Source organism: Pagrus major, chromosome 6 (assembly GCF_040436345.1).
Source record: "Pagrus major chromosome 6, Pma_NU_1.0".
Lineage (NCBI taxonomy): Eukaryota > Metazoa > Chordata > Actinopteri > Spariformes > Sparidae > Pagrus > Pagrus major.
In genome coordinates, this window is record NC_133220.1 from 19,885,450 (window position 1) to 19,912,478 (window position 27,029).

The 27,029-nt window shown below is 41.2% G+C and overlaps 1 protein-coding gene across 1 annotated transcript in view; it reads left to right on the forward strand.

The window, feature by feature from the left end:
- Positions 1–27,029, forward strand: part of srgap3 (SLIT-ROBO Rho GTPase activating protein 3) — a 69,763-nt gene that overhangs the window by 38,746 nt on the left and 3,988 nt on the right. Inside the window, exons 5-21 of the mRNA XM_073469255.1 lie at positions 4,451–4,636; positions 6,367–6,495; positions 10,058–10,279; positions 11,518–11,619; positions 12,423–12,620; positions 12,877–12,961; positions 16,215–16,242; positions 17,405–17,507; positions 19,085–19,145; positions 19,778–19,855; positions 19,956–20,090; positions 20,630–20,735; positions 22,312–22,539; positions 22,696–22,769; positions 25,363–25,543; positions 25,645–25,794; positions 25,897–26,212. Of these exons, the coding sequence (XP_073325356.1) occupies positions 4,451–4,636; positions 6,367–6,495; positions 10,058–10,279; positions 11,518–11,619; positions 12,423–12,620; positions 12,877–12,961; positions 16,215–16,242; positions 17,405–17,507; positions 19,085–19,145; positions 19,778–19,855; positions 19,956–20,090; positions 20,630–20,735; positions 22,312–22,539; positions 22,696–22,769; positions 25,363–25,543; positions 25,645–25,794; positions 25,897–26,212 (2,382 nt within the window). The remainder of the gene's footprint in view (positions 1–4,450; positions 4,637–6,366; positions 6,496–10,057; positions 10,280–11,517; positions 11,620–12,422; positions 12,621–12,876; positions 12,962–16,214; positions 16,243–17,404; positions 17,508–19,084; positions 19,146–19,777; positions 19,856–19,955; positions 20,091–20,629; positions 20,736–22,311; positions 22,540–22,695; positions 22,770–25,362; positions 25,544–25,644; positions 25,795–25,896; positions 26,213–27,029) is intronic.

Sequence of the window (27,029 nt, forward strand, 5' to 3'; positions counted from 1 at the left end):
CAAATGATCAGCTCGTTATCAAGCTCTGCTGGAGCCTGATAATGACCATTTCATTTGAATCAGGTGTGTTGGGGCAGGAAGCATCTAAAATATGCAGGACCAGGACTGAAATTCACGGACTTAAGTATCAAAAGTACTCACAATGCTGAAAAATTACCTATGTGAGTGTTTTACTCTTTTATATATCATATTATTGGATTATTATTACTGATGCAGTCATGTGTAAATAACATTTTACTTATTTGTTCGAGGTGACGCTGATTTGAACTTTGAGATATATTTCGTTGGGTAGTTGGATACATTTTATACAAATACATCGATTAACATGATGCACTGTTACCATCTTTTTACATGAAATACTAGTCTGAAAATTAACTAGTAACTAAAGCTGTCAGATAAATGTAGTAAAGGACAATATACGCCTGTGAAATGTAGCGGAGTAAAAGTATTAAGTAGCATTATATTGAAATATTCCAACAATAATCACTGTTACAGAGTGTTTAGTCAGTAACCCATGTCTCTCCTCCCCCTGCTCATGCAGTAAAAGAGAAATGAAATTTTCTGGTATCCCTGCCCACTTTATCCAATCAGGACAGAGAACTCCATAAAGAGGCGGTCCTGAGAGAGCAGGATCCTCCTGTTTGCTGCTATGTCTGGTGATTACCGCTGCACATTCATGTGGTGATGTAGGGAGGAGGGAGGGACTTGCTAACTGCTAAATGGACAGGAAGTCAGCTAAAACAACAACATTGCTTATAGCCATGTTAAATCCAGTACTCCACCACTGATGATTGCTTCTCAAGAAACATCCATACTGTCACTTGGTCTATTTTTATATCTTCTAAAGTTGGTCTTGATTTTTTTTTGCCAAATTTGTATCTACTGTCGAAAAAAAGATTTGGTTGTAATTTTTGTCTTTTTTTCCCGCTCATGTTGTATGTCCTTGCTCATGCATCACCCACAACATATATAGATTATGTTATGAAACACTTTTGCCCCACTTATTTTACCGTACAAGCCCTTTTTCAACTTACAGTATGGCAGATTTTAGTGCTCAGGGAGGAGAATATTTAAAGGGGAGATAATCAGGGATCCCAACAAAATCAGAGATGTTGTGATTCGGGGGCTTAAATCCCTTGACTATTTAAATTTATGTTGAATAGAAGTATTTCTGGCTTTGCATTCATTATGAAAAACTCCAGCCATCCTCTCACCGGCTCAGAGACTCTGCTCAGGAGTTAAATAGCCTGTGGCTGTCGTCAGAGGACTCAACTATACACACACCTCCTGTGGACACAGCTGAAGCTCAGTCTTCCTGCAAATTACTGTGTGTCTTTAGCTGCAGGTCCTGCAGTCAGATGGTTCAAAGTTGGCTGGAAAATCTAGTGAGTTTGAAAGAAACGCTTTGACAGCCTGGGGAGGAACACAGTGTTAGCCTAGTTTCTCTCGTCTTGGAGCAGCTACATCACTGTTGAGCTTTGTCACTCTGAGAATAGACAAGTGGCTTTCATTCCAAGTATTTATTTTACTCTCAGGTGTTTGCCTCACAGCTCTTTGTCACTTTCTTGTTGTTGTCTAAGGCTGCCTGGAGAGGAGTTGTATTTATTCCAGCACAAAGAGAGAGGAAAAAATAGAGCTCTTTAAATGGCAGCACTGGTACATGTTACTATGACAGGGTTGGAGGTCAGTGGAAGATTATAGTTGCGTGTGACCCGACGGAAAACATGTGATTTTTGATGAGTAGCTCTCTTGGAGATAAAAGGAGCCCTGCTGCTGAAGTTCAGCACCAAGTAAGCATCACTTACTTGGTGACAGGAAACAAATAAATTACTGTTTATGTTGACTGTCTCACATCCTGAGGTGTTCATAGATTATTCTGAATGCCAGAGACGTTTAAAGACGCAGCTCACATCTGGATGTTCCTTTACGAGGCTTAAGAATGAGAGAGACTCCCTCAATGAGCATCTGGGATGAATTAAGACGGACTCAGGATGCTTCTGTCTTGTCTAACAAGGGTTTTCTGTCACTATAGTTTTGTCTACACCATGTTGGAGCGGGGTGTTGGGGTTGTCTGTGTAAAAAAAGATCAAAGTAAAGAGGTAACTGCAGAGAACACAGAAAACAAAGCTGTCTGTCATTTCGCTGCACATAAGAGCTGAAAATGAACAAGCCTGGGGTGATGAAGAGTTAGAAAATGATTTAGAGGCCAGGAAAGCCACAGTGAGGAGGGGATGAAGGGGCGACTTGAAGTTTTTGACAGTCCAAGACTGAACCACACACAGCCTCTGGCCCCTCGATTCACTTAAAATATTCCACATGTAGTGACATCTGTGTTGCCGCTGTATTGACGCCCAGATTGATCCACCAGGCCACCATGAAAACGCTCAAATCAAACCAGATTTTGGAAGGAAATGACACTGAGGACTTTGAAAGATGTGAAAGATTTTCATCTCCTTTTTATTTATGTACTTATGTTACATAGAATACGTTGAACTTTTGCACATTCCCTGGTTAATAATCAGCGCAGTCCTGCACAAAACTGTACAGCTCCTTAATTAAAGGAGGCCTATTATGTTTTTTCATCGCATTCCTTTCCCTCAGTGTGTAGTATAGGTTCTTGTGCACACAAAAGTTAAAAAGCTCAAAGTCTGAGCCAACGGGAGCTCCTCTCTCCCACAGAAAACACTGTTACTGATGTGCCTGAAACACCTCGTCAGTAGTCCCGCCTTTAATTCTGTGACTTCTTGACATCACTACGTCACCATGTCATACATTTGCGGAATTTATGTCTATATTTACGGTAGAAGTGAAGTTAACCGGAAGCTGAAAACATAGCAGATCCAGCCCGAGACACGGTGAGCGATGCTGGCTCAGGCGTGTGTGAGCTGACCAATCAGAGCAGACTGGATATTCAGGAGGGGGGTCTTAAAAAGACAGGAGCTAAAACAGAGCGTTTCAGACGGGGGGGCTGCAACACTGCACAGAATGAGAAAACTGATGTGTTTTTTGGGCATTAATTGGGTGGCTGTAGCTCAGGAGGTATAGCGGGTTGTTTAGTAATCAGAAGGTCACTGGTTCAAATCCCCGGCTCCTGAGCAGTTGGCACCTTGCATGGCTGCCATCAGTGTATGAATGTGTGTGAATGGGTGAATGTGACAAGTGTTGTAAAGTGCTTTGAGCGGTTAGTAGACAGGATAAGCGCTATAGAAAGTCCATTTACCATTTAAAGCATATAAACCTATTCTAGTAGTAACCCAAAATAAGAGTATGAACCTGAAATGACCATAAAATGTGTCCTTTAAATAATGGTCATACACTATATATTTTTTATTTTTTAAATATTTTATTTTTATTTATGCTTCTAGACATGCATACTTGCATTTTATCCGTCTTTGTATTTTTTGTGTTCGCTATGTTTTTTGTTATGCACCTAGACTCCAAGGCATATTTCTCGTAAATGAGAACCTACTTGGCAATAAACCAATTCCTACTCAATCATTGGTAACATCTGGGAGGGAATATGGCAGTATCAACACAGTGGTGCTGTAGTAATGTTGTAAGCCACTGTAGAAGTATGGGTAGTTGTGTGAAAGGATGTATTAGCATAAAGGCACAAAAGTGTCTCTGTGAGATGCTTTTTTCGTGTTCGTCCTTGAAGGAAAACCAGTTAAACCATCAGTGGTTTCACAGCTTGTTCCATCTTTAGAAACAGTTTCTGTAAGTAGACTAAACTAAATCTGTGCTTGTTTACCTGTCTTTTTTTATAATTCCCAGCAGTGGCAGTTTATGGCTGACTGACTCTAAATGTGTTGACTACAAATGCACCACTTGTATCACTGAAGAGAGTCTATTCACTATTTAGTCTTTCATACTGGACTACAACAGTTGTTTTCAAAATTGAGTAATCAGAGTATTATCCCAAAGATAAACCCATTAATCGTTTACGCTATAAAATGCTTCAAAAAAAGACAAGACAAAGAAAAGGAGCCAGTCCTCTCATTTGAGAAGCTGAAATCAGAGACTATTTGGCATAGTCAGCCATTTTCACACAGGATCAGTATAGGATCAGTAGTACCTGGGGACTTCTAGTAACTTGCAATAATTGCAGAGGACATCTGTGATCTTAAAAAAGTAAAAATTCCACTGAAAGTGACCTAACATATTACACCAGTCAGCAGCTGTGCTGTGAGGGCGGCTAGATCAATGTTTAAAAGTGATATTCAAGTACAGCCACAAAACATCTGTTACTTGATCTAATGAGCTGCAGATGCAAACTCTACACTATATTACATATCCAGGGAACAATGTCAGTAAATATGAATAAAATACAGCTTTGCTTTTCTCAGCCTATGAGCTAGGAGAGTAATGTTACTAAACTAGGGTATCCTCTGATTGTCAGATTGTGTCTTAATGTCCAATCTTCTTAATATCTATCATGCTCCTGCTGCAGGTGATGAAAACATACCACATGTACCACACTGAGAGCATCAGTGCAGAGAGCAAGCTGAAGGATGCTGAGAAGCAGGAGGAGAAGCAGTTCAGCAAGTCCGGAGATCTCAACGTGAACCTCCTGCGCCACGAGGACCGCCAACCCAGACGCGGCTTCGTCAGGAAAATTGAGAAGATGAAAGAGAAGGTGAGTATGGTCAAGGATGGACTTTGCTGTGTTTGTGTTCCTCTCAATCCAGAGCTTTATAGCTTCTTATAGCTCACTGTTGGTTTTCAGGCCTGCAAATAATTTTTTTGGTTCACTCTCACCACTCTCATAGCGTCATTTTTGGTCGCAGCAGGGAGCTGTTTAGTTAAACCCACTGTACAACACTAAACTAGCTCATTAAGCAGCTGGAGTCATATATTTCCATCTTGAGTTAGACCAAGAACAGAGCTGAGTGGAGTGAATATTGGACTTAGATTCGCCAGGTGGTCAGAAACTGGACTCCAAATGAATGCTAATGTTACTCCATGTGTTCCTGATGTGTGAAGTTCGCTAACAAGCTCACCATGCCAACTGGAAAAATGATGACATGTAGTAATATGTTCACGGCTGGTTTTCCATTGCCCCAAGTGGCCAAGAAAACAGTCAGTGCAGGTTGAGCATCGATCAGAGTCTGGTTCTGTAAAAGGAGAACCAGCTCCTTTTGTTGGGTGAGAGAGGGACAGACCAGCAGACAGACAGCATTATAATAAAGCAATAACTCAACTCTCTTTCCATAGTATGCAGATTTCTAGTTTGTGTAGTCTTCTCTGACAACACTGTAGGGTCTCTGCTGGTCTCTGGAGCAGCCTGTACTTCAGATGCACCCATGCATTTCTCATTCTGGAGCTTCTTCTGGAATTTCTTCATGCAAATGAAACTCCCTTTATCTCTCAGGTGCAGGAAATCAAAAGGCTGTCAGGGCGACAGCGTCTCTCCCTCCTCGGGCTGCTTTCCCTAAGAGATGGAACTGAACACTATTTATACCACAGCATGGCGATGAATATTCTTCTTTTCCTTAGCTTGTCTTGTTTCTAAGCTTTTGTCTCATGATTCTGCCTGCAAACAGGTTGGAGGAGGAAGAGGAAGAAATAAAAGTTAATCTCTTTCTCTCTAACCCACTGCTGCAATTTGCATCATAATTGCTTTGTGAAATTGGAAGTAAAATGTCCATGTACAGTGAAATGTGCAAACAATTCAAATAACGGGCAAAATTTCTCTGCTTTAGAATGATGAACAGCAGCAGTGTTTCTGAGTCGAATCGTTGTGTTGCTACTTTGTCAATACTGTTAATCATAAGTTTGCAAAATCAATGTGTTGTGTTCTTTCAGCACAAATGTCACTCAGTGGGAAATGCTGTTTTTCCTGTTTATATACTTTAGTACTAATTACAATTACATGCATCACACTAGAAAGATATCCAGCCATGTCAGATAATTTAAGACTGACTAATAAGACTTCTAATAAACAGTCTGCGACTACGTTTTTTAAAGGGAGAGTTCAACATTTTGGGAAATACATCACATCTCTGCTATGAATAGCAGAGATGTGAAGATTGATACCACTCTCACTTCTGTATGTTAAATATCATACATTCATTCAACTCGCTAAAGATGGAGCCTGTTTGAGTGCTTTATTTGTCAGCATCCATATTCTGCAGCATCTGGTACTTAAGAGACAGAATAATGACTAAATACAAGGCTGGCTGTGGTGGAGCAAGTTACCATCTAGAGACAGCTTCTCCGGAGCCTGTTTCACCCGCCATCTCTACCTATCTGATGGTCCCAAAGCTGCAGCTGCCTGAGCACACACTCAAACTCTCCCTACTGTTTGATTTTCCTGCACTGATGTTTTTTTCCCTTCATCTGCTCTGTGTCTTCTCTCCTCCCCAGAGGCAAGCCAAGTACTCCGAGAATAAGCTGAAATGCACAAAAGCCCGGAATGACTATTTGTTGAACCTGGCAGCAACTAATGCAGTTGTGGCAAAATATTACATCCATGACGTCTCCGATATGATTGATGTAAGTATATGCGCTCGGCACATGTGTTTGTTTACATCTCTCAGCTGGGATTTCTGATGTTGATTTAACTCTGCAGCACTATCGCTTTGCTCACCATCTGTTCCTGTGTCTCATTCACTCGCAGCCTGTTAGCTGTTTGTTTTCAAGCTGCTCCATTGGCCCCGATAAATGTTTATCGCCATCGTTTTTTCTTTCATTATTAATTTCTGCATAACAAACTTAACACTGATATGCTGGTGTTGACATGGGTATAAGTTCAGCGATCTGTAGTATCATGCAGCTACAGAAGGATGTTGTTGACTGATGATTTCAAGGGACTCCGTCAGTGTTGACAGAACGGCTTCTGCTCAGTCTCCCGCTCGCCTCTTCCTCCGTCTCATGCTCATTCATTTGTTCTCATTAATGCTGCTTTTGGGAGCTTTGCTGGGACAACCACAGCATGTCCTTGCCATCGTCTGCTGCTGACTGTCACTGTATAAAAAAAAACACGACCCAAGACACACACACACTCACACACCCACTCTCCCTCTATTGTCTATTGCCTGTCCTTCTGTTATCTCTCCTTTCATGGCTTAGAGCAGAGGAAACAGCCTTTCCAACACTGACCCAAGCGGCTGCACAGTAGATGTGTCACAACAAGTCAAAAATCGAGCTCAATATACATTATTCCTCTGAATCTAACATCTTAATATGATGTCCCTTTTATTCAAATTAGGCGCCAGTAGCACTGCTGGAAACTCTGATTACCAGAGTTTAAAAGGGTGACTTTGTTGAGCAAACCGCTAATGGCTGGAAGTCGGTCAAAGTCAGCTGGTGAGCAGAGGCTCTGTTTATGCAGGCATGAATGCGGTTAATGTGGTTGGCACTGGGCTCTCAGCCCCGGGTGACCTGCTACCAGTCACCATGCACACAAACAGACCAAAGTCAAGATGAAGAAGCCTTTATCGGCCATTTTAGACAAGATCAGTGGAACGATTCTGTATCTAATCCTTTCAGATGACCTCCCTCTTCAGTGTGTGATGTTATTTTCTTTCACATTTCATTGTGATTCAACATGTCATTGTCTGTTTTGTTATTTTCTTGCCGTTTCACTCTTACGCAATACACAAAGAGTCATCACAAAGTCACCCCCCATTTTTTCTTTTTTCCTGATTTTCCTTGAAGAATTGTGGTTTCAGCTACTTTAGTTGTTGTATTCTGTGCTTTGTTTATTTGTTTATTAGGATCACTTTTTGCCAACATCATGATGTGAACTATTCCTCCTGAGGTCTGACATAGAAATCACATTGTTAACATACAGTTATCTACATTACATCCATTCAAACACAAAAATCACAAAAATCCATCATCAAGTTATTAATCAGCAAGCAAGATGAGTCATCTGGTGTCTGTTCGTACAGTTGATTGTATTGTTTTCATCTTTTTTTATTAATAATTTGGTAAGGAGTTACACTGTAAATAACAGTAGATTTGATTAGATTTGTTGAGCTGTCTCTAAATTAGGTAGTTGTGCTAACAAGTTGTCTATCAAAGATATATTTTCTTTTCTTTTGTTTTTTCTTGAGTTTTATAATCTTGCATACTGTATTCAATAATTTTGGTTTGTTATTGACTGTTGTTACTTTCATAATTGCACAGAAAGGACCCAAATGCAAGACACACAGGCAGCATGTAGTATAACAAAAAGAGAGCTTTCATCAAAAACAAACAACAAAAGACAAACAAAGGACATCCAGGGGGAAAAACTAAGCAGAAATACAAAATTGAGGACAAACCAGAAAACCACAAGGAACAATTCAGGAACACAGGACGGCAAGTTAACAGGTACAGGAGACGCGTAGACAACAACAGGAGAGACTAGGAACAGGGCAGTGCTAACAAGGCTGATGTTACACAGGTTTGAACACTGCACACACAGCTGAGCAAGACACAAGAGGATATAACTACAAAATAAAACAGGAAATCAACAAACCAAAAAAACCAAACCATGACCTGTATAACAGAGTTTACCTGGCAAATTGAATGTGGGCTTTCTGGCTGTTGATACCAACCAAAAACCTGAAACATTAAAGTCAGATTTTTATAACTGATGTTAACCTGTCAGCCCTTCACTAAGTTTCCTTCCTTCTCTATGTGCCAATGGCCTGGTTGTCACATTTTTGCTTGAGGCCAGAGTCAGACCACCATACGGCACCACATTAGCCACAGCGATAGATGCACATTTTCCAGGTCAGGCATGACAAGATGTGATTTCAGTCAGAGTTTTAGACTATGTTGAACATTACTTATTATTTTAAACAATTGAAGTAGAAATAGTAGCATGTCTCTGCTGTAACCACTGCGATGGTGATAGTAGCTGGACATACTGAGTACCAGATTCATGGCTTTGCCTGCCTCTTTAGTGGGGAGCTTTGATAGATCCAGTGTCTTGAAACTGAAAGGTCCATGTCAGACCAAATCCTGCTGAGCTGCAGGGAATGGGATTGTGAGCATGACTGGTTTGGCCTCCACAAGCGGGGCAGAGGAGGAAAAAGGGTCCGTTTGTCATGTCAGAGTAACTGCACGCCGCACATCAAACCAGACATTCACGAGGCAAGATGTGAGCTTTGTCAGCATCAGTGACTTTAAACTGTTGAAGTGTAATTCTGGAGAACAGGTTGAGTTTATTCTACCGCTGCACTGCCTACAACTGATGATTGCTGCGATGAGTGAGGTTGGCCAGTGGGTTCAACATGATAAAATCTAAGAGAATAAGGTTAAAATTGTTTTACGAATGTAATTTTTGCAGCAGCAAGGATACAGCAAAAAGAGGGGAAAAAAACATATTGATGAGCTATAGTATGTTTGCACAGCTCAAATGAGAAAGACGAGAACATAATAAACAAAGTGGTCAGCAGTGTTTGGATTAAAGAGTGTGTCTAATCTTTCTTCCCTGATTATCTGCTCCTCCAGGCTGCTGCTGCTGCAGATATGAATGTGTTGTCACACAGTTTGTGTGTTTAAAAAGAGGCTAATTTGCTCCTTTTTAGTCTTAAGTCCACTGAGCCACTTTGACTGAGTGGTGAAATGAGGCTTGTGCACCAAAGCAGAGAGACTATTTCCTCAGTGCTAAAGAGTGCCAAAGAGCGTTTACTAGTGACTCACAGAGCTGTCAGTTGCCTGCAGCTCCCTCTAAACCTCCTCACTACCATCCTCTGCTTAATGGGGTTACCTCATACAGCTCTGTGTGACGAGGCTCTGTAATTATCCCTGCTGTCCTACTGTGCTAGCTCCTGTAATTCTGTGAACTCTACTTCTATTTTTGAAAGGTAACCTGTAGCAGGAAGTAATTTGGGTTTTAGTCCAGTAAAGTGGTCTGAACATCATGGAAGGCCCTCAAACTAAAAGTCTTTACAAGAGAAATTTGCACTTTTACGTTCTTCCACATTCCCTGACAAGTTTATATTGACTAAAGAGCATCTTTAAAACAGATTTATTATTTTTCCTGATTTCCATTTCCCATCTACTACCATTATTTACAACATGCTTTCCTGCTTATTTATCAGATATTTTATCTCCACAGTGCTGTGACATGGGCTACCACGCCAGCTTGGCACGAACCTTCAGAACCTACCTATCTGCCGAGTACAACTTGGAGACATCTCGCCACGAGGGACTGGATATCATCGAGAATGCAGTGGACAACCTGGACTCCCGCAGTGACAAGCACAAGATCATGGATATGCATAACCAGGTGTTCTGTCCTCCGATGCGCTTTGAGTACCTGCCACACATGGGAGACGAGGTGAGATGCTCTAAACGCTGCGGCTCTCATGCAGGATTGGTTTATTGCTTAACTTTGAAGAGTATTTACAAAGGAAGTCTTTAAGGGGAGACACAACAGGTTTTTCATGCACTGTTGAATTTAAAAATGTTGGGCTTTTTCACTTCCATAAGATGTCTTTGAGAGCAGTGGAAAGATGACTTGTAAAACACACATTTAGGTGTTTTGTTGGTCCAGATTTCTGTAAATGTATGCAAAATTGTACATATTTAATTAGATATACAAATTTGCATACTTAAACCCAAAATATCACAAAACTTGTTATACATAAAATAACTGAGTATGTATATATGTATGTAAGAAAGCAACTTGGGAAGTTTTATGGAGTTTTAAAAATTAAAATGATACACTATTCACCTTTTTATTTATTCCAAGAAACTGAATGGAATTTTATAGAGCTGCACAATTAATCACACTATGGCAAAGTGCAATATGGACAAAACAGCATTATAATTAAGTACTGTATTTAAGTTGTTCTTAAGTTGTAAGAAAACATGTTTGTTGGATAAAGATCCAAAAGATGTCAAATCATCATTACTTTTACTTATTTTAGTGAAAAGGAAAATCGTGATGCAAAAATTGCTCATCCCACCAATCATGAATCATATCACAAACATAATATTTGTCATCTTCAAAGGACTTTTTCTCAAAATGAGTCCTTTCTCACATTCATAGCCAGACATCTGTGTTTTAGTAGCTCATACATACACCAAACACTAGTTTTTTCCTATATATATTCTGAATGTTTTTTATAGAGAGGTTTGTTTTGTTATATATATCATTCATATCATTGATATCCTGATACATACAGTATATAACATTTTATTTCCTAAAAATATTCCTAAAAAAATTAATATCGAACCTGCCTTTGTCCAATGTTTAGATTCATTCATTTGCATATTTAATTAGTCTATACCTTATTTGCATGTTTAAAAATGAAATTTCACAAAATATGTAAAACAATAATATATTTATCTGAATGTGAGTAACTAAATGTGGAAGTTTGATGGTGATATCTATTAGTTAAATCTTTTCTCTATATTCACCTGTAGTGTCTAACATCTAATATGAAAGATGGTTGATGGTTGAGTCTCAACCCATCCATGCAGTCTGACCTACCAACCCAAAACGTCAGTATCTCTCTCCAGAATCGCTTTTTGCACCTCTAAGCTTCTGTGTTGCCTCCTCCTCCTCCTCAGGTGTGCCAGGTGAGTGCCCAGCAGCCTGTCCAGACTGAACTCCTGATGCGCTACCACCAACTGCAGTCTCGCCTAGCCACGCTTAAGATTGAGAATGAGGAGGTGAGGATTTATGATGGCTCTGTGTCTGTCCAGCCACCACCACCTTCAGCCCCACCCCCCAAAGAACAGAAAGCCCTGTCTCATTTCCCCCCAAGTAGGAGGGCCACATCACCATCTGTTCTCATTGCAATTACCCTCCAGTGACCCTTTTCTCTGTGGGAGCTGAGAATATATTTAGATTGTCACAGCGCCAATGTTGTGTTTTCTACAAAGTATTATGTGCAATTGTCAATTGTGTGATGAAGAGAAGAGTTTCTCATTAAGAGCGGCAGACACAAAGGTGCAAATGGAGGTGATAATAACCAGGACCTGTTAGACTCTCCTGTGCCAGTGGCTCTGCCTCTTCCCTGTCTCCCTGCGTCTTCTGCTCTGGAGGATAATGGACGAGCCATGCCATTACTGGCAATGAGCTTTATCAATCTCAGCCCTAGACAAAAAGCCTCCTTCAGTAATTTCATGTCAAATTTTTAATCTTTGCCAGACTCTCTTCATTTTCATGTCTTTTTCTGATGTATGCCTGACCTATGGGTTACTCTGGATTGACATTTGGATGCTGCGTGTTGTCAATTCAGTGCAATTCAAGGTCATTTATTGTTCAAGGGTCTATTTGTCTTTGATATAAATATTCTAGTGCTGTAAATCACTCGCTCTCGCCCTTGAAAATGTCATCAGTTACTTTGTTTCTGTCCAGGCTTGGAAAAAAATAGGCTCCACTCTCACAAAAAAGAAAAATATGACCAAGACTGAGGAAGATACAAGGCCTCATTTGTCATCTTCTTTTCTGTTTTCCTCCATCTGTGCAGGTGAGAAAGACCTTGGATGCCACCATGCAAACGCTGCAGGACATGCTGACGGTGGAAGACTTTGACGTGTCGGATGCCTTCCAACACAGCCGCTCCACTGAATCCATTAAGTCTGTGGCCTCCGAGACCTACATGAGCAAGCTGAACATAGCCAAGAGGAGGTCGAACCAACAGGAGACTGAAATGTTCTACTTTTCAGTGAGTCCATGACGATTTCGATCTGTCAGTCAGTCCAAACTGTTATTGGCTGCTCTGAAGTGGAGCTCTGCGCGGCTTTTCAAAATCAAGCCATCAGTCATCATTTCCACATGCTCTGAAAATAGAAATTAAATTAAAACTAGAACAGATTGGATTGCTGATTTGAGCTGAATTGACGCTGAATGTTTGACTGGGCTCATGTTACACTGGATTAGTGCTGCTGCTCATTCTCCGTTTCCTCCGTCTCTCTCTGTAGAAATTCAAGGAGTACCTGAATGGCAGTAACCTCATCATTAAGCTGCAGGCCAAGCATGACTTACTGAAGCAGACGCTGGGTGAAGGTAAGGAGTCTCTTCTCTTCATCTGTCTTTTAAAGGGACAGTTCACCCAAAATTCTCGAGTGTAATGTAACTAGATGGCACTAGTTCACTACATAACTAGATGGCACTAGATAATCCTCATTGTGAGCAGTTTCATGTAGGAACTATTTTCTTTAGACTGAACTACATCCCTCAATAAAGATGGACGGAAGATTTTTTTTATCTCAGATCACAACAAAAACACCCAGGATAAGTTAATCATGGTGAATTTCCATTCACGGGATAATCGTGAATATCCTCACATGAGTGACTTGGAAAAGCTGTGTAGCTCAACAAATACACTCCTGTCTTGACTGCCTGAGTTATTTTTAATTGCAACAAAGGGAAGCCCACATGTTTCCAGTCATTCCAAAATCCTAAACCTGTTACCATGAACGAAGGCTCTACTTGCCCACTGTATCCCCATAAAAACAGTTCAATCTTGTGTGTGGAAATAAATGTAAGAACGACAGGGAGATAAGGTGCCAACCACTTATTTATCCTTTATTTATGCAGGAGGACCTTGTCATATATGATTACCTCATTTAAAATTTGTATTGATAAGATTCAGACACTAAATGTGGCATTTAATCTCCCACTTCTGTTGCATTCACATCACAATGCCACTGTTGTTCGAATCATCTGCCCCCTTTAGTGGTTGACAGTTTGTTGCATTAGCTAACGTTGCTAACCCTAGCTAGCTACTGTTAACATCATGCTAGCCGGCTAACGTTAGGCAGTAGATGTGTGTCTGTGATGCAATGAAAAATACTTTTGTTTCTCAACAATGTTTTAGTGCTATTTTGATAAATATCGGAACAATATCAAGAATTATGTTATTCAGGAGACGTGACATTTTCATATCGCCTCATGCCTGCAGACAGAAGAGAGCATCTACTCACGGACAAGAGGCTCAAGCTTACTTGCAGGATGTAAACACTAATCGCGTCATCCTTGGCTCAACTAAAATTAGCTTAATAAGCTAGCCTCTCATCCATGAGTAGATGCACATGTTACTTTTGCGTAGTGACACGGTCGAAATAAAGTTGTTCCTACATGAAACAGCTCACGCATTATCTTGAGTAACTAGGCATGATTTCTGGAAAGAGACATTCCTGTTTTTCCACAAGCCGAGTGCCATCTAGTTCCATCACATCAGACATCTCTACAGATGATATCTCAACAACTCACACCTAAATAATCTAGATAGATAAATAGCACTACAGGTAAGAGTAGAAATATGTACAGTATTTTTGATTTTGAGGTCAACTGTAACTATATAATAACATGCACTTGACCTTGTGTTTCGTCTCAGGAGCTGGCCACAGCTCCGTGAAAATCGCTGCCTTCATGGCTATAGGATGCAGGTCTTATCTAAAAAGCAGCAGAGAATGAGGTATAGAAGACTACAAAGACATTGATTTTAGTTTTAAGGAAGCAGGAAGAAAAATGAGGAAATGAGAGTTAATATTCAAATAGAAAACTATCACACCAAAAGCAGATCATGTCTACTTTGAGGTATCCATTCCCCCATTCTACTTATCTCCATTGGTTAAAGCATTACCGGTCAGTCTCTGTATGCCATAGCCGCAGGGAGGGTTTCCATTTCCAGGATGTAAGGGAAAGGCTTCCCTCCGCCCCTCCCTCCCCCAGGGGTCCCCTTGTCACCTCAGCCGTGAACAGTTTATGCCCAATCAATCAGCAGGACCAGACCAGGGCCCGTTTCTGCAGCTGCTCCTGCATCAGAGGTTCAGCTAATAGAAAAAGGCATCAGGCGCAGACAGCTGAGGTCTTGTGACACACATGCATATTTTCAGATTTCACACCTTTGAATCAAGTCTTACTTAGAAATGATTTTGCTCTGCGGAGCTTTTAAGACGCCCTTGTGATTCCCCCTGAGCTCTGCGGCGAACTGCATTCTTTAACACTCATAAACACTCCCATTATAGTTCATATTAATCTCTGGACAGATCTGTTTGTGTGTCCACGGTGGAGCAGCTGAGAGTCTATGAACATGGCATATGGTGTCTCCAGGTACCACCCATGTTTAATTATTCAGGTGATCAATCAGGGCTGGGTCGTGCTCATTAGCTCGTTGCTTCACACCCAAAATAGCGTGCCTGTGTATGTGCGTGGTGGTTTACGGGCGTGACAGAGGAAACAAGATGAGACTGGTGAGTGCCACATGGCGTTTACATCTTGCTGCATGTATTAATAAAAACATAATGTCAAGCATTGGCGCCAGACAAGATGGTGCCAGGATATCTGCCAGCCCTCGTTTCCCAGATAAGGAGACACCAATTCCCTTGTTCAGTGAATTTGATTTGTGCCTGTCACCTTTTATGTTTGTATAAAAAGCTCTCAATTCCTGAGGGTACGCTTGCACTTTTGGATATAAAATTAGAAGAAAATCAACATAGACTTTCTTTGCTCATGCTTGAGAAACTGGGTGTAATTTTGAGGTTGGGTGGTCAGAGGTAGATGGGGCTATCACTCAGAGGAATGATGTCTGGGAAATGTGCTGTTGTTTCTTCACATGAATGCTCCAGAGGACGCGTCCCATCTGCCAGAATGATGTGTTGAGAAATGGGTTAGCCTTTGCTCTTTCTGTCCATTGTTAGCTGGAGTAAAGAAATAATGTTGGAATGCTTTGGTGCCATTGTTGCTTTTTTTTTTTTTTTTTGTATATTGACTCCCGTCCAGTTGATGCAGTCACTGGCAGACAAAGATAATCTCTTAATTACTCTCAGTTCATTAACAAAAAGCCGCGTCATCCAAGAGGTTATTCACTCTTTTAAGGATGTCTGTTATGGTATAGCTGAGTTTGACTGTTTTCTTTAAAAATCCTCAGTGTATACGCCTATAACATGTGCGTGTGTTGTTGAAAACCCACAACAAAAGGCTCAGTGAACCAGCACAGACATTGCTCAGTGTCACAACTGATGGACCCCTCCCTCCCCAACATATACACACTGCAGCCGTCACCACCCCCTTTTCTTTGCTCCGCTGAGAGGAGGTCTATAACCCCACGGGGTCCTCTGGCTCCCCTGAGGTTTTCAGCGATGACTGCTCAATGGCTTTGTGCGATGAATGGTGTTAGCACTGCTCCATTCATCGTTCTCTCAATAGTCATGTTGTCTCTCATCAAACCCTTCAGTGACGGTGGCCATTGCAGTCTGTATAAAACGCACAACAAAGATTTAACACGTCCCTCTTGTGTTTTGTTTTTCCACAGGGGAAAGGGCCGAGTGTGGAACCACAAGGTATGGTGTCCTTTGAAATTCCTGCCTTTCGGTCATGAAGCATCTGCTTATACCATTTTTTGACATTGTTAGATGTTATTTAAAGTTATTTTTTGTAAACATTGAAAATGTAGTGTAGGAATAACAGTTTTGAAGTTATCTATGTATTACATCGAAGAGATATTTACTGACGTTAGCACGCTATTTTGGTCCAAAGCTTCTGTGCTAGCTATGTAAACACCAACACTCCAAAGTCACCACCTGGGCTGAGCTAACTAGCTAACTGCAGCTACAGTTGGCAGCAGTTAGCGGTTATTCTGGTGATACAGTTTGCTGCCCCCCTATTTGTTTTGAGTATGAATTCGACAGGTGCCCAGTACTAACATATTGCACCTTGAAATTATAAGAAAAAAAAATACAAATCATGTTATATGTACCGAATATATTATTTATGATTACAATGCATGGTTTTTAAATACTGCAGTCATTGAATGTCAGTCAGTGTCTAAACAAAGGCCACGCTCATTATGTTTTATAAACATAATATGTATGTTAATTGGCATGACTTGGCCACGTATTTGTAATTTTTGTTGTACTTTCCATAAGTGCATGCTCGCATATGCATGCTGTTGCTCTCGTACATAAAGGATCTTCATAAATAATAAAACAACTTTCAGCTGCATCTCACTTAACTTGTCAAACTAAGTTGCGCTTGCATGTTTCATACATATGCATGTGTGATGTTGTAATGTTGGAGAAGACATTTACAGCCTTTTTGCATTTATATATATATTATTCATTGAATGACACAGGAAACATGTATTTCTAGTGAGAAATCCTGTAATTATGAGTTCCAACATGCATTTATATATGGTATGATTAGCATGAATTGCTAGCTTCAGTTCATTAATCTCTGCTTTGATTTGAGTAAGTTCAGAAGTGTTTTTACTGAAGATCCAGACCCTTCAGTAATAATAAAAAGGCCAATTTTTATTGATCAAAGACCTCGTTAATGAAACATCTCACTTTGGCTTTTTCTCATCTTTTTAAAGATTCTTCTCTTTTTCCATCACTTTACTGAAACAACAGGTTTTTTGCTGATTTTCCTGCTCTTGAACCTCTGTTTGGTTCAACAGTTTTACAGAATATGGTGTTTTTTTTCCCTTTGTCCATCATCTCCCAGGCCCCCCACACTTCCCCCTAAACCACAGAAAATGCGGAAGCCTAGGCCTCGCTCCATGTATAACCATAAGCTGTTTAACGGCAATATGGAGACCTTCATCAAGGTACCCTGTGGTGGTGTTGTGTGACTGAGCGGCCCTTGTGGAACAGGAGGGGAAGGCAGCTTGAGCCTTCGCTCTCATTCTCTTCCTCACTTTGGCCTTCTGTTCCTCCCTCTTCCAGCTGCCCTTGATCATGATATAACGCCTCTGTTTAACCTCTAATCCTCCTCCTCCCTTCCGTGGCTCTGCCAGTGCAGACAGAGCTGCAGTCAGCTGTCTCTTTATTCCCCTCCAGAACAATTTACCATCTCTGGCTTTATTTCTAAATCCAGTCACCCTGTAGACGACTGAGAGGCAGGAGACAGCAGTGAGTCTGCTTTGTCCCTCACTGCATCCAACCCTCAACTGCATCTCTGCAGCTTTCCTATCGCCAGTCCCTTTGCTTAACCTTCTTTAACCTCCACAGGGGTCATTTGTTATCTGAGCTTTTCTAACTTTGTGCTTCTCTGCTTCCTCTGCTACTTTGTGCCTTGCTGCTTTCTGTCCCAGAGGAAGAAGGAATGCCCGTACCCGCATTCAGGTACCTCTGTTGTTCGAGAGTATAGGTCAGGGCACAAGGGCACTATAACATTTAAACTAATAGTAGAAAATATACTACTGCTGGAGCTACACTTGCATGCTGCTAATTTTCTGTATGTATTCTGTGACATTAGGTTGTTAATTGCAATTTCTTGTGTTTTGTGTGTTTTGAAATGCCCATTAGATTTGCTTAATAAATGTTTCTTAGATTTTGTAAAAAAGGAGCATTTGAATTGTCCTGTCTTGCATATCTTTAATTAAAGGAGACATATTATGCTCATATTCAGATTTATAATTTTATTTTGGGTTACTACTAAAACACAGTAGGTTTACATGCTTTAATGCTCAAAAAACACATCCATTTTCTCATACTGTACAGTGCTGCAGCTCTGTATTCCCCCTCTGCCTGAAACACTCTGTTTTAGCTCCTGTCTCTTTAAGGCCAACCCCCTCCTGAATACCCACTCTGCTCTGATTGGTCTGCTCACTCACGCCTGACCCAGCACCGATACCAACAACAGAGCAGTTGTGCTAAATAAATTCTTACTAGCTGCTAGGCATAAATTATGCAAATGTTCGACCCTGTGATGTAATTTGATGTCACAAAGTCACAGAATTAAAGGAGAGACTACTGACGAGGCGTTTCAGGAGCAGTGTTTTCTGTGGGAGAGAAGAGCTTCTGTTAGTCCGGACTTTGACCTTTTTAGCTTTCAATATATTTTACGTGCACAAGAACATATAAAACAAACACATAATAGGTCTCCTTTAACATGAATTAGAAAAAAAAAAAACGTTATTGTCTAAATGACCTTAGCAGCAAAACAATAAACTACATTGGAATTTTAGCAATTATACATTACCTCACAAATTTTTATCTATATTACGTTCTGTAGGAAAGGAAAAAGTTTTTTTACCGGACAATATATAGGCCGATGGCAATATATCTGTGATAGGATCCATAACGGTTGGGCTCTACTTTTAGTCTCGTTTTATTTCTTGCAATTTTTTGTCTTTTGCCTTTTCTGTATTTATTCATTTATTTCATCATAATTGCATTGCAGGATTCAGGTCAACCAATCCCACTTGTTGTTGAGAGCTGTATCAGATACATCAATCTATACGGTGAGTCTGGCGTTATGCCGCTGTGACAACTACTCCTTGAATGAAAGGGCAGACAAAGAAAGCAAACTACAGAGTCCTTTGAAAACTCCTTCGGCCTCATATGAATTGACAGCAGCTTTTGGACGAGGTCATCTATTTCCACAAATAGCCGCAGGTACAGAGACTGACCTGCTCTCCTCGCCACCTTTGTCTCCAAGGCACTCAGCTGCCTGCCAGTAATTTGACAAGCTCATAACAATAGATCACACATGGAGAGTTTTGAAAGTCCCATCGGTCTTTGTTTAGTGAGTTCAGCCACCCTTCCTCCCCTCTCTCTTTATAACTCCTCCCTGTCTACCTTCACATCTGTCTTCGGCTCATTGCTGTAGCCTGCAGGCCTTTCCCCTGGATCTGGACCTAATGAAACTCCAGAAAACTGATTAGGAGCCCTCTAACTGGAACCATATGCTGCAGCCTCACTGAGGGGCCCTCTCATGGAAAAATACGCATCTCCCCTTTTATTACTAGATTACATTTCCTGCTCTGTGTTATGTGTTTCCAATTGGCTTTTCATGAAGCTGGCACTGGGGTTTGGAGATAATGGGAGCTAGCGTAACTATGAATCTTTAAATTCTGGGTTGTATTTCTTTTAGGCTTGCAGCAGCAGGGAATATTTCGCGTGCCGGGATCACAGGTGGAAGTCAACGATATTAAAAACTCATTTGAGAGAGGTGAGTCAAAGGAATATGCATTATATCCCCCTTTTTCATGTTACAAATACATAAACTGGATTTTGACACACTTTTAAACACACACATTCTGCTTTATCAGGTGAAGACCCCCTGATTGATGACCAGAATGACCATGATATCAACTCAGTGGCAGGGGTGCTGAAGCTGTACTTCAGAGGACTGGAGAACCCTCTCTTCCCAAAGGAGCGCTTCCTGGACTTCATCTCCACCATCAGTAAGTCACGCACTGCAGCCATCACAGTCTGAGCAGATTTGTCAGAAAAGGAAAGAGAAAACTCACCTTGCAGTTTGTTCGAAACTCACTGCAGAAGAGAAAGGCATGCGGTGCAGCACATGGAAGCAATCTTAACACCAGGGCTCTCTCTGTCTGATATTTAACAGAAAGCCAGTAGGAAGAGGAGAGCGTGGGCCACATCAGTCTGCCGTGTGCGAGTTCACCACAGAACCATTTCCCCGCTGTTTCTACAGTAATAGTTTGATCACTCAGTGTGCCTTCGGGGTCTGGTGAAAGGCACGAGGGGGCATCTATTAAAGTGTCAAATAACAGCCTTCAGAATCTCCTCTGCCTCTTGCTTTTGCTCGGTTTGATCAATTTTCCTCGCTGGGATCTGGTTTATATTATATTCTAGCTGACAGTGTTGTTGTAGGATCAGTGCCCATGTATATAAAAGTTTAAAAGCCATATTTGTCTCCCATTTATTGCAGTATAAACCGCGGTTGTTACACCTCTCTATTATCCTTCCTGTGTTTCAGAGCTGGAGTCTGGAGCTGAGAGAGCGCACCACATCCAACAGATTGTTGTGACGCTTCCTCGCACCATCATCATCGTCATGAGATACCTTTTCGCTTTTCTCAATCAGTGAGTATGGCTCTCACATTTTAAATTTTAAGCCACAGGTCCTGGTGTATATTGATGTTAATTAGTGATGTAAGTAAACCTTAAAGGTGCTCTAAGCGTTGTTGCCATTTTAGCTAACTTCCTGACTGTTTTGCAGTTAGCAATCTCCTCCCTCCTCTCCATGCCACCACATATGCGTGCAGCAATGATAACCAGACATAGCAGCAACAGCAGGATCCTGCCCTCTGCGTGTTCACAAGCAGACAGGACCGCCTCTTTATGGAGTTCTCTGTTCTGATTGGATAAAGTGGGCAGGGATACCACAACAATTTCTTCACTTAGAGCAACTTTAAATTTAACTTATACTGTATGTACATTTAATTATACTGAGGAAAATCCATGTTGCACAAACACAGACAACAGGTGAAAAGATCCAAGTTATTTATGGTCTCGGAAACTCATGCCTCACTGGAGCAGTATACCTGTCCTCTGATAATGGATGTTATTAATGCTCCTTTTACTGGGTTTGCCGGCAGAACATAGAGTTTGATTTCATACCCCTGCTCTTCTATAACCCCACTGACTGTTGGAGCTGTTCCAGCTGTGGCTTTACTGCTCAGCCTCAGCTCGTTGATAATGTGAGAGGACTGAGTGTGACTTCCTCTTGCAGCACTGCATGATTTGGTTACCAGGAGTGGGTTGTGGCATGTGCAGGCTAAGTCGATTTGTTGAAGTGGTTGGCTGATCAGAGTGCTATTTATGCAAATGTCTAACTAAGCTGTGCAATGAAGCATGTAATACTGTACGTCAAAACTGAATTCAGTTGAAGCTGTTGACTCTGTAAGAGGTGTCTGCTAGATACTACAAGGCATTCAAATATTTAATAACTTAAAGCAGCTATAATCAATATTTCTATTTCAACAATGGACTACATGACTATTCTGGGCCAAGAACCATCATCTGTCCAAGTTTTTTGGAAATCCGTTCAGTAGTTTTTGTGTAATCCTGCTGACAAACCAACCAGTAGTGTCCATCTAGACTCACAAATTTTCTCCTCTGGTTCAGTCTCATTTTTTACTATCAGAAGGCATCTTTTTCAGCAAGAAAACTCTAAAAACCAGGGATCTTCCCAGCAACAAATGACAAACAAACTTAGCAACTAATTGGTGACCATAGTGGAGCAAACACTTCCATCAGGAGTTGGTAGGGACTGAAAACTATAAGGAGGGATACATGACTCCAAATAAATGATAATGTTGCTCATGTCTGCTGGATGTGTAAAGAAGCAACTATTTGCTCACACATTTGCCAAATTCACTTAAAAAAGAAGCTAATATGTCAGTATTGTGTTCCCAGCTTGCTTCTGCTGTCCCCAAGTGGCCAAAAAATCAGTAATGTAATAACCAGTTTAATCCTTTTTGACATAATAGATAATCCAAATTTAAAACAGAAGGGTAGCACGAGCGCAAAACTACAAAACAGGATTGAATTCTTATCATTCACAATTTAATTGACAGGTCTTGTAACACACAGACTAATATTAGAAAACAACATAATCTATACATACGGTATTATGCTGACCTGTCCTGTCCCTCAGTCTCTCCCAGTACAGTGACGAGAACATGATGGACTCATACAATCTGGCGATCTGCTTCGGTCCAACCCTGATGCCTATCCCAGACGGACAGGATCCTGTAGCATGCCAGGCCCATGTCAATGAGGTCATCAAGACCATCATCATCCACAATGAACTTATCTTTCCCAGTCTGCGCGAGCTGGACGGCCCAGTGTATGAAAAGTGCATGACAGGGGGAGATGAATACTGGTGAGTATTGGCTAGACCGGGCAGTCAACATGTAAGCAAAGTACAATTGTGTTGAGACTACAGTTCTGTTTCTAACTTGTGTTATTTTACCAGCTGCTTACACCTTCAAGCTCCAGTGTCTACATATCAGTTCTTGCTTTCCGTTTGCTCCCACAGCGACAGCCCCCACAGTGAACCAGGAACTATTGATGAGGCTGACAATGGAACTGAACCACACACCAGTGATGAAGGTCAGTACATCATAGCATTCCTTTTTAACCATCTTTTATGAAGGAGCATTTGTATTACCCTTGTGTGTTTTAAGTCATACAGCGGCATAACTCAAGGAATTTCAGTGTTGGAAAGAATTAGTGCATCTATGCCTAAAAATATGCAATTGACTCCCCTCCCATTGCCAGCAGACGAGTTTGACTTTTTGTATTTTTGTAGTGTTTCATGTTTGACATCACAAAAACTCTGGAAAACAGGAAATAGTGGCAGGCTGTATGGTGTGGCAATTTTACTGTGTTTACTTTTTAATATCTTTTACTCAAGTCCATGTCAAACTCAACGCCAGCTGTACAATGTTTGTACGCTGCTTGAAAGAGATGGTTGGGAAAGCAATTTATGTGCCAATGCCCTTAACTTCTACACGGGTCATAGCATTGCACCAGAAAAGAGGTGAAATTTAGGGTGCTTATCTGGATGTCATGTTTTGCTGGTTGGAGCTAGAGCCAATAAACACCCATGACTGCTGCAGACTTATTGGATGCGGGAATAAATGCAGATTGTGCCCTTTCCCAGTGACTGCAAAAGCTGGATGGGTGACACTTGGTTTTAGTGATGTGTGTAGTGGGTGCAAAAGGGTTATTCCAGATATTCATGGTCCCCTCAGGATAAATTATAACAACTTTGGTGATCCCTGTGACTTGCCATCCGAGCCATCCTCAAGTCAAAAATTAGATGTGTCCAATTCTTTGCTTCATGGCCAAATACCTGCAAAACTTATAATATACCCATTAGGCTCTGTTGCTGTGTTTTGTTTTTCGTGCTAATTGGCAAAGTTTCACTAAACTAAGATGGTGAACAAAATCGTTATTTTGAGCACGTTGGCAGGCTAACTTTAGGATTTAGCTCAAGCAGCACTGTGCCTAAATGCAGCCTGCAGCTGCAGTATGGTGCTTAATCTTGTTTCTTCACACAGGCCATTTTTCCTGATTTACTGCATCTAATATTAATAGCAAAGTGAACTGCTGACCTTGCCTGTGTGCATTGTAGTCAATATCAGAGCTAGAGGAAGATGTTAGCATTATTTTCTTTGGCACTACAGTTTACATTTAGGCTTGTAAGAACCACTTCAGTTATCTATTAAATATTGACAGCAGTTTTGCAACAGCCCCAGTCGAGGAGAGGCTAATTCCCTAATTGTGTCAGAGACAAATATGAAATAACTTCCTGGTTATTTGATCATCAAGGAGAAGTTCACATCTTAGCAAATAGTATTACATGGGTTACACATGAGAATATGCTGTATGTGATGTGACTTTAGAAGTCTTTGTGAGTAAGAAAGACTCGGGTACAGACTGATCTTTTTCATTAAGTGCTTTTAACTGAGAGGTGAGTGAGGTTTGGGCTGCAGCAGCTTACGATTGCAAAGGCTTATGTGATGTTTGGAAGCTGAAGGCAAGTTGAGTAAACAGTGTTGGCATGCAGCACGGCCTCTTTGATCTGTCTTTGTGTGTGTGTGTGTGTGTGTGTGTGTGTGTGTGTCTCCTCCTCTCCCTCCTCCCCTGCTCGCTCTGCTCGCTTTGTTCAGTGTTAGTCAGCAATTCTCCTGGGACTTTCTCCTTTGTGCAGTATTTCCCCAATTCTCCTCTGAGCTTTGAATGCATAACTGGGCCAGGCACAAAAGCCAAAACACAGAGAACACATGGAATAATATCTCCTGTGCTGTCAGTGAACAGGTCTGTGAAGTACGGAGTGTGTCAGGTCAGACTGGGGTGACTGTATCTCTGAGCTTCATCTGCGCTGTTGGCTGCGTTTGTAATGAGTGCTGTTGACCCTTCCTCTCTCTTCTCTTACTTGGAGAGGACAACAAAGGCTCCGGTGTTGCACTGTAGTTTCTGTAGTCGGTTCAGTCGGTGTCCTCTGGCAGTTGTTCCGTTTTCATGGAAGAAAAACAGGTTTGAGCTAAATTGAGAACTAAGCAACCATGTTGTGATGAAGATACCTTTTATATTTTCATTACTTCATAATTGAAACCAAATCTGAACAGAACTGCTTTTCATGTTCATCAACTCTCACTGTAACTGTCTTTACACCAATCTGGGAGGTTTTTCAAAATACAAACCCATGAAGTTAAGCATACGGTTAACTCTGACTGACCCCTGCTGGCTGGCTTGTTAAAAACACTGCAGACAAGACTAGGTTTTCTGTTAAATTTAGGCAAAAATCTGCTTTCATCAGACTTGATGTAACCTAAAATAGTTATTTTAAAGTTATTTTTGTTAAAACAGTTTAGGTTGTTTGTCATACAATACACTAATTCAATAATTATTTATGCTACAATTAAATAATTGCAAACATCTGATTAATAATTATAATATTGCATATATAGTTGTTTTCAGTATAATATGACCACACATGTTTTGAAAGTGCCATTTACACGTCACAGATTTGTTTGTTTTCGTACTTAATGCACCTAATAATAGTCAGGATTGTAAATGATGTTGTTGATCAGGTCAGGAAGGAGACTGCCTTATATGTACCTTCAAGATGATGGTAGCCATGTTGGGGTCTATGAGGTAATTTTTTTGATGTTTCTTTGTCTGTTTATGTTTTCAGAGGTTGAACAGATCGAAGCCATCGCTAAGTTTGACTATGTGGGACGCACTCCCAGGGAGCTGTCCTTCAAGAAGGGAGCCTCTCTGCTTCTGTATCATCGGGCATCTGAGGACTGGTGGGAGGGCCGCCACAACGGTGTAGATGGCCTCATCCCCCATCAGTACATTGTAGTACAAGACCTGTGAGTAACAGCATCATCAGTGAAGCTGACAACACTGTAATAGACTACTCTTGAATGAAGTTACATTCAATATTTCTTACTTGTTGTCTCTGCTCTTTCAGGGATGATGCTTTCTCAGATAACCTCAGCCAGAAAGCAGATAGTGAAGCAAGCAGCGGACCACTGCTGGATGATAAGGGTTCATCCAAAAATGATGCCCCGTCACCATGTGAACAGTCACCTGATTACAACTTTGGAGGAGTCATGGGGAGGTGGATACAATTAAGAATAACAACTTCCTTGATTTTAAAAGTTGGTGATACTATTGATGAGTTTGCTCTTCGGTCTGATCTCTCTCTGATCCCTCTCCACAGGGTAAGGTTACGGTCTGATGGAGCTGCAATCCCGCGTCGTCGGAGTGGCACAGACACCCACAGCCCAACCAGAGTGGCTGACACTCCGCCAAGGGCTGCAGCCTGTCCCAGCAGCCCTCACAAGGTGTCCATCAGCAAGGGTCGAATGGAGAGCCCAGAAAAGAGGCGCCTTGGCACTTTTGGCAGTGCTGGAAGCATTAACTACCCAGACAGGAAGGCCTATCCTGAGGGTCACCCGCTGAGACCGGTTCCAGGGGCCACTCGTCACAGCAGCCTCGGGGATCATAAATCACTGGAGACTGAAGCTCTGGCTGAGGTAAGGGTGAGAAAGTTTTCTCTTTTGGGTTGATTTGTTTACATATATATGTATATATATATACCTCTTTGGGGCTCAATGGTCTCAGTTCTTGATATGAAGTGTCAGGTAATTATAGCATATAAGCGGATTGGAAAGAGTTGGTGTAGAGCCGAGGTCCCTGATGTAGCTGTCAGTCTGAAAGCAGCAGCTGGGGCCAGGAGTAAATGTCAGGGCCAGACTGCAGCTGCAAGATAGACACACCTCAAGGACACTGAGGCCTGGAGCTGAATAACAAGAGCACTGAAGGTTCGGCACCAAATTCTCCTCGTCGGCTAATGGCTGCAGTATATTAGAGCTGAACACAATCAGAATGTTCAGAATGTACTTCAGCTTGACTAGAACGGACGGGATCTGATGGACCTTTTCACAACAGGATACAGTGTATATATATATAGAATAAAATGTTTCAAAAGTAACATTTTCACATTGTTCCAAGTTGATATAAAATCTCATAGTTGTAAAAACAAAAAGTTTGAACTGATAGAGAAGCCCAATAACAAGACCACACTGCTGTAGTTGTTTTGCATGTTCTGTTTTTATGTATTTTTTGGCCGTGTCATGGCTTTATTGTAGGACAGCCTTGAGAGGGGATGAGAGAGAGGGGGAATGACATGCAGAAAAATTAAAACCATATAGTCTAAATCTTACACTGTCTAGTCTTTTATACTGTATATAGTATTTAAGGCCCTGTCCATGCATACACAGGTATTTCTTAAAACATTCTGGCCTTTCATACACACATAACGGCATTTTAGGTCACTGAAAGCAGATATTT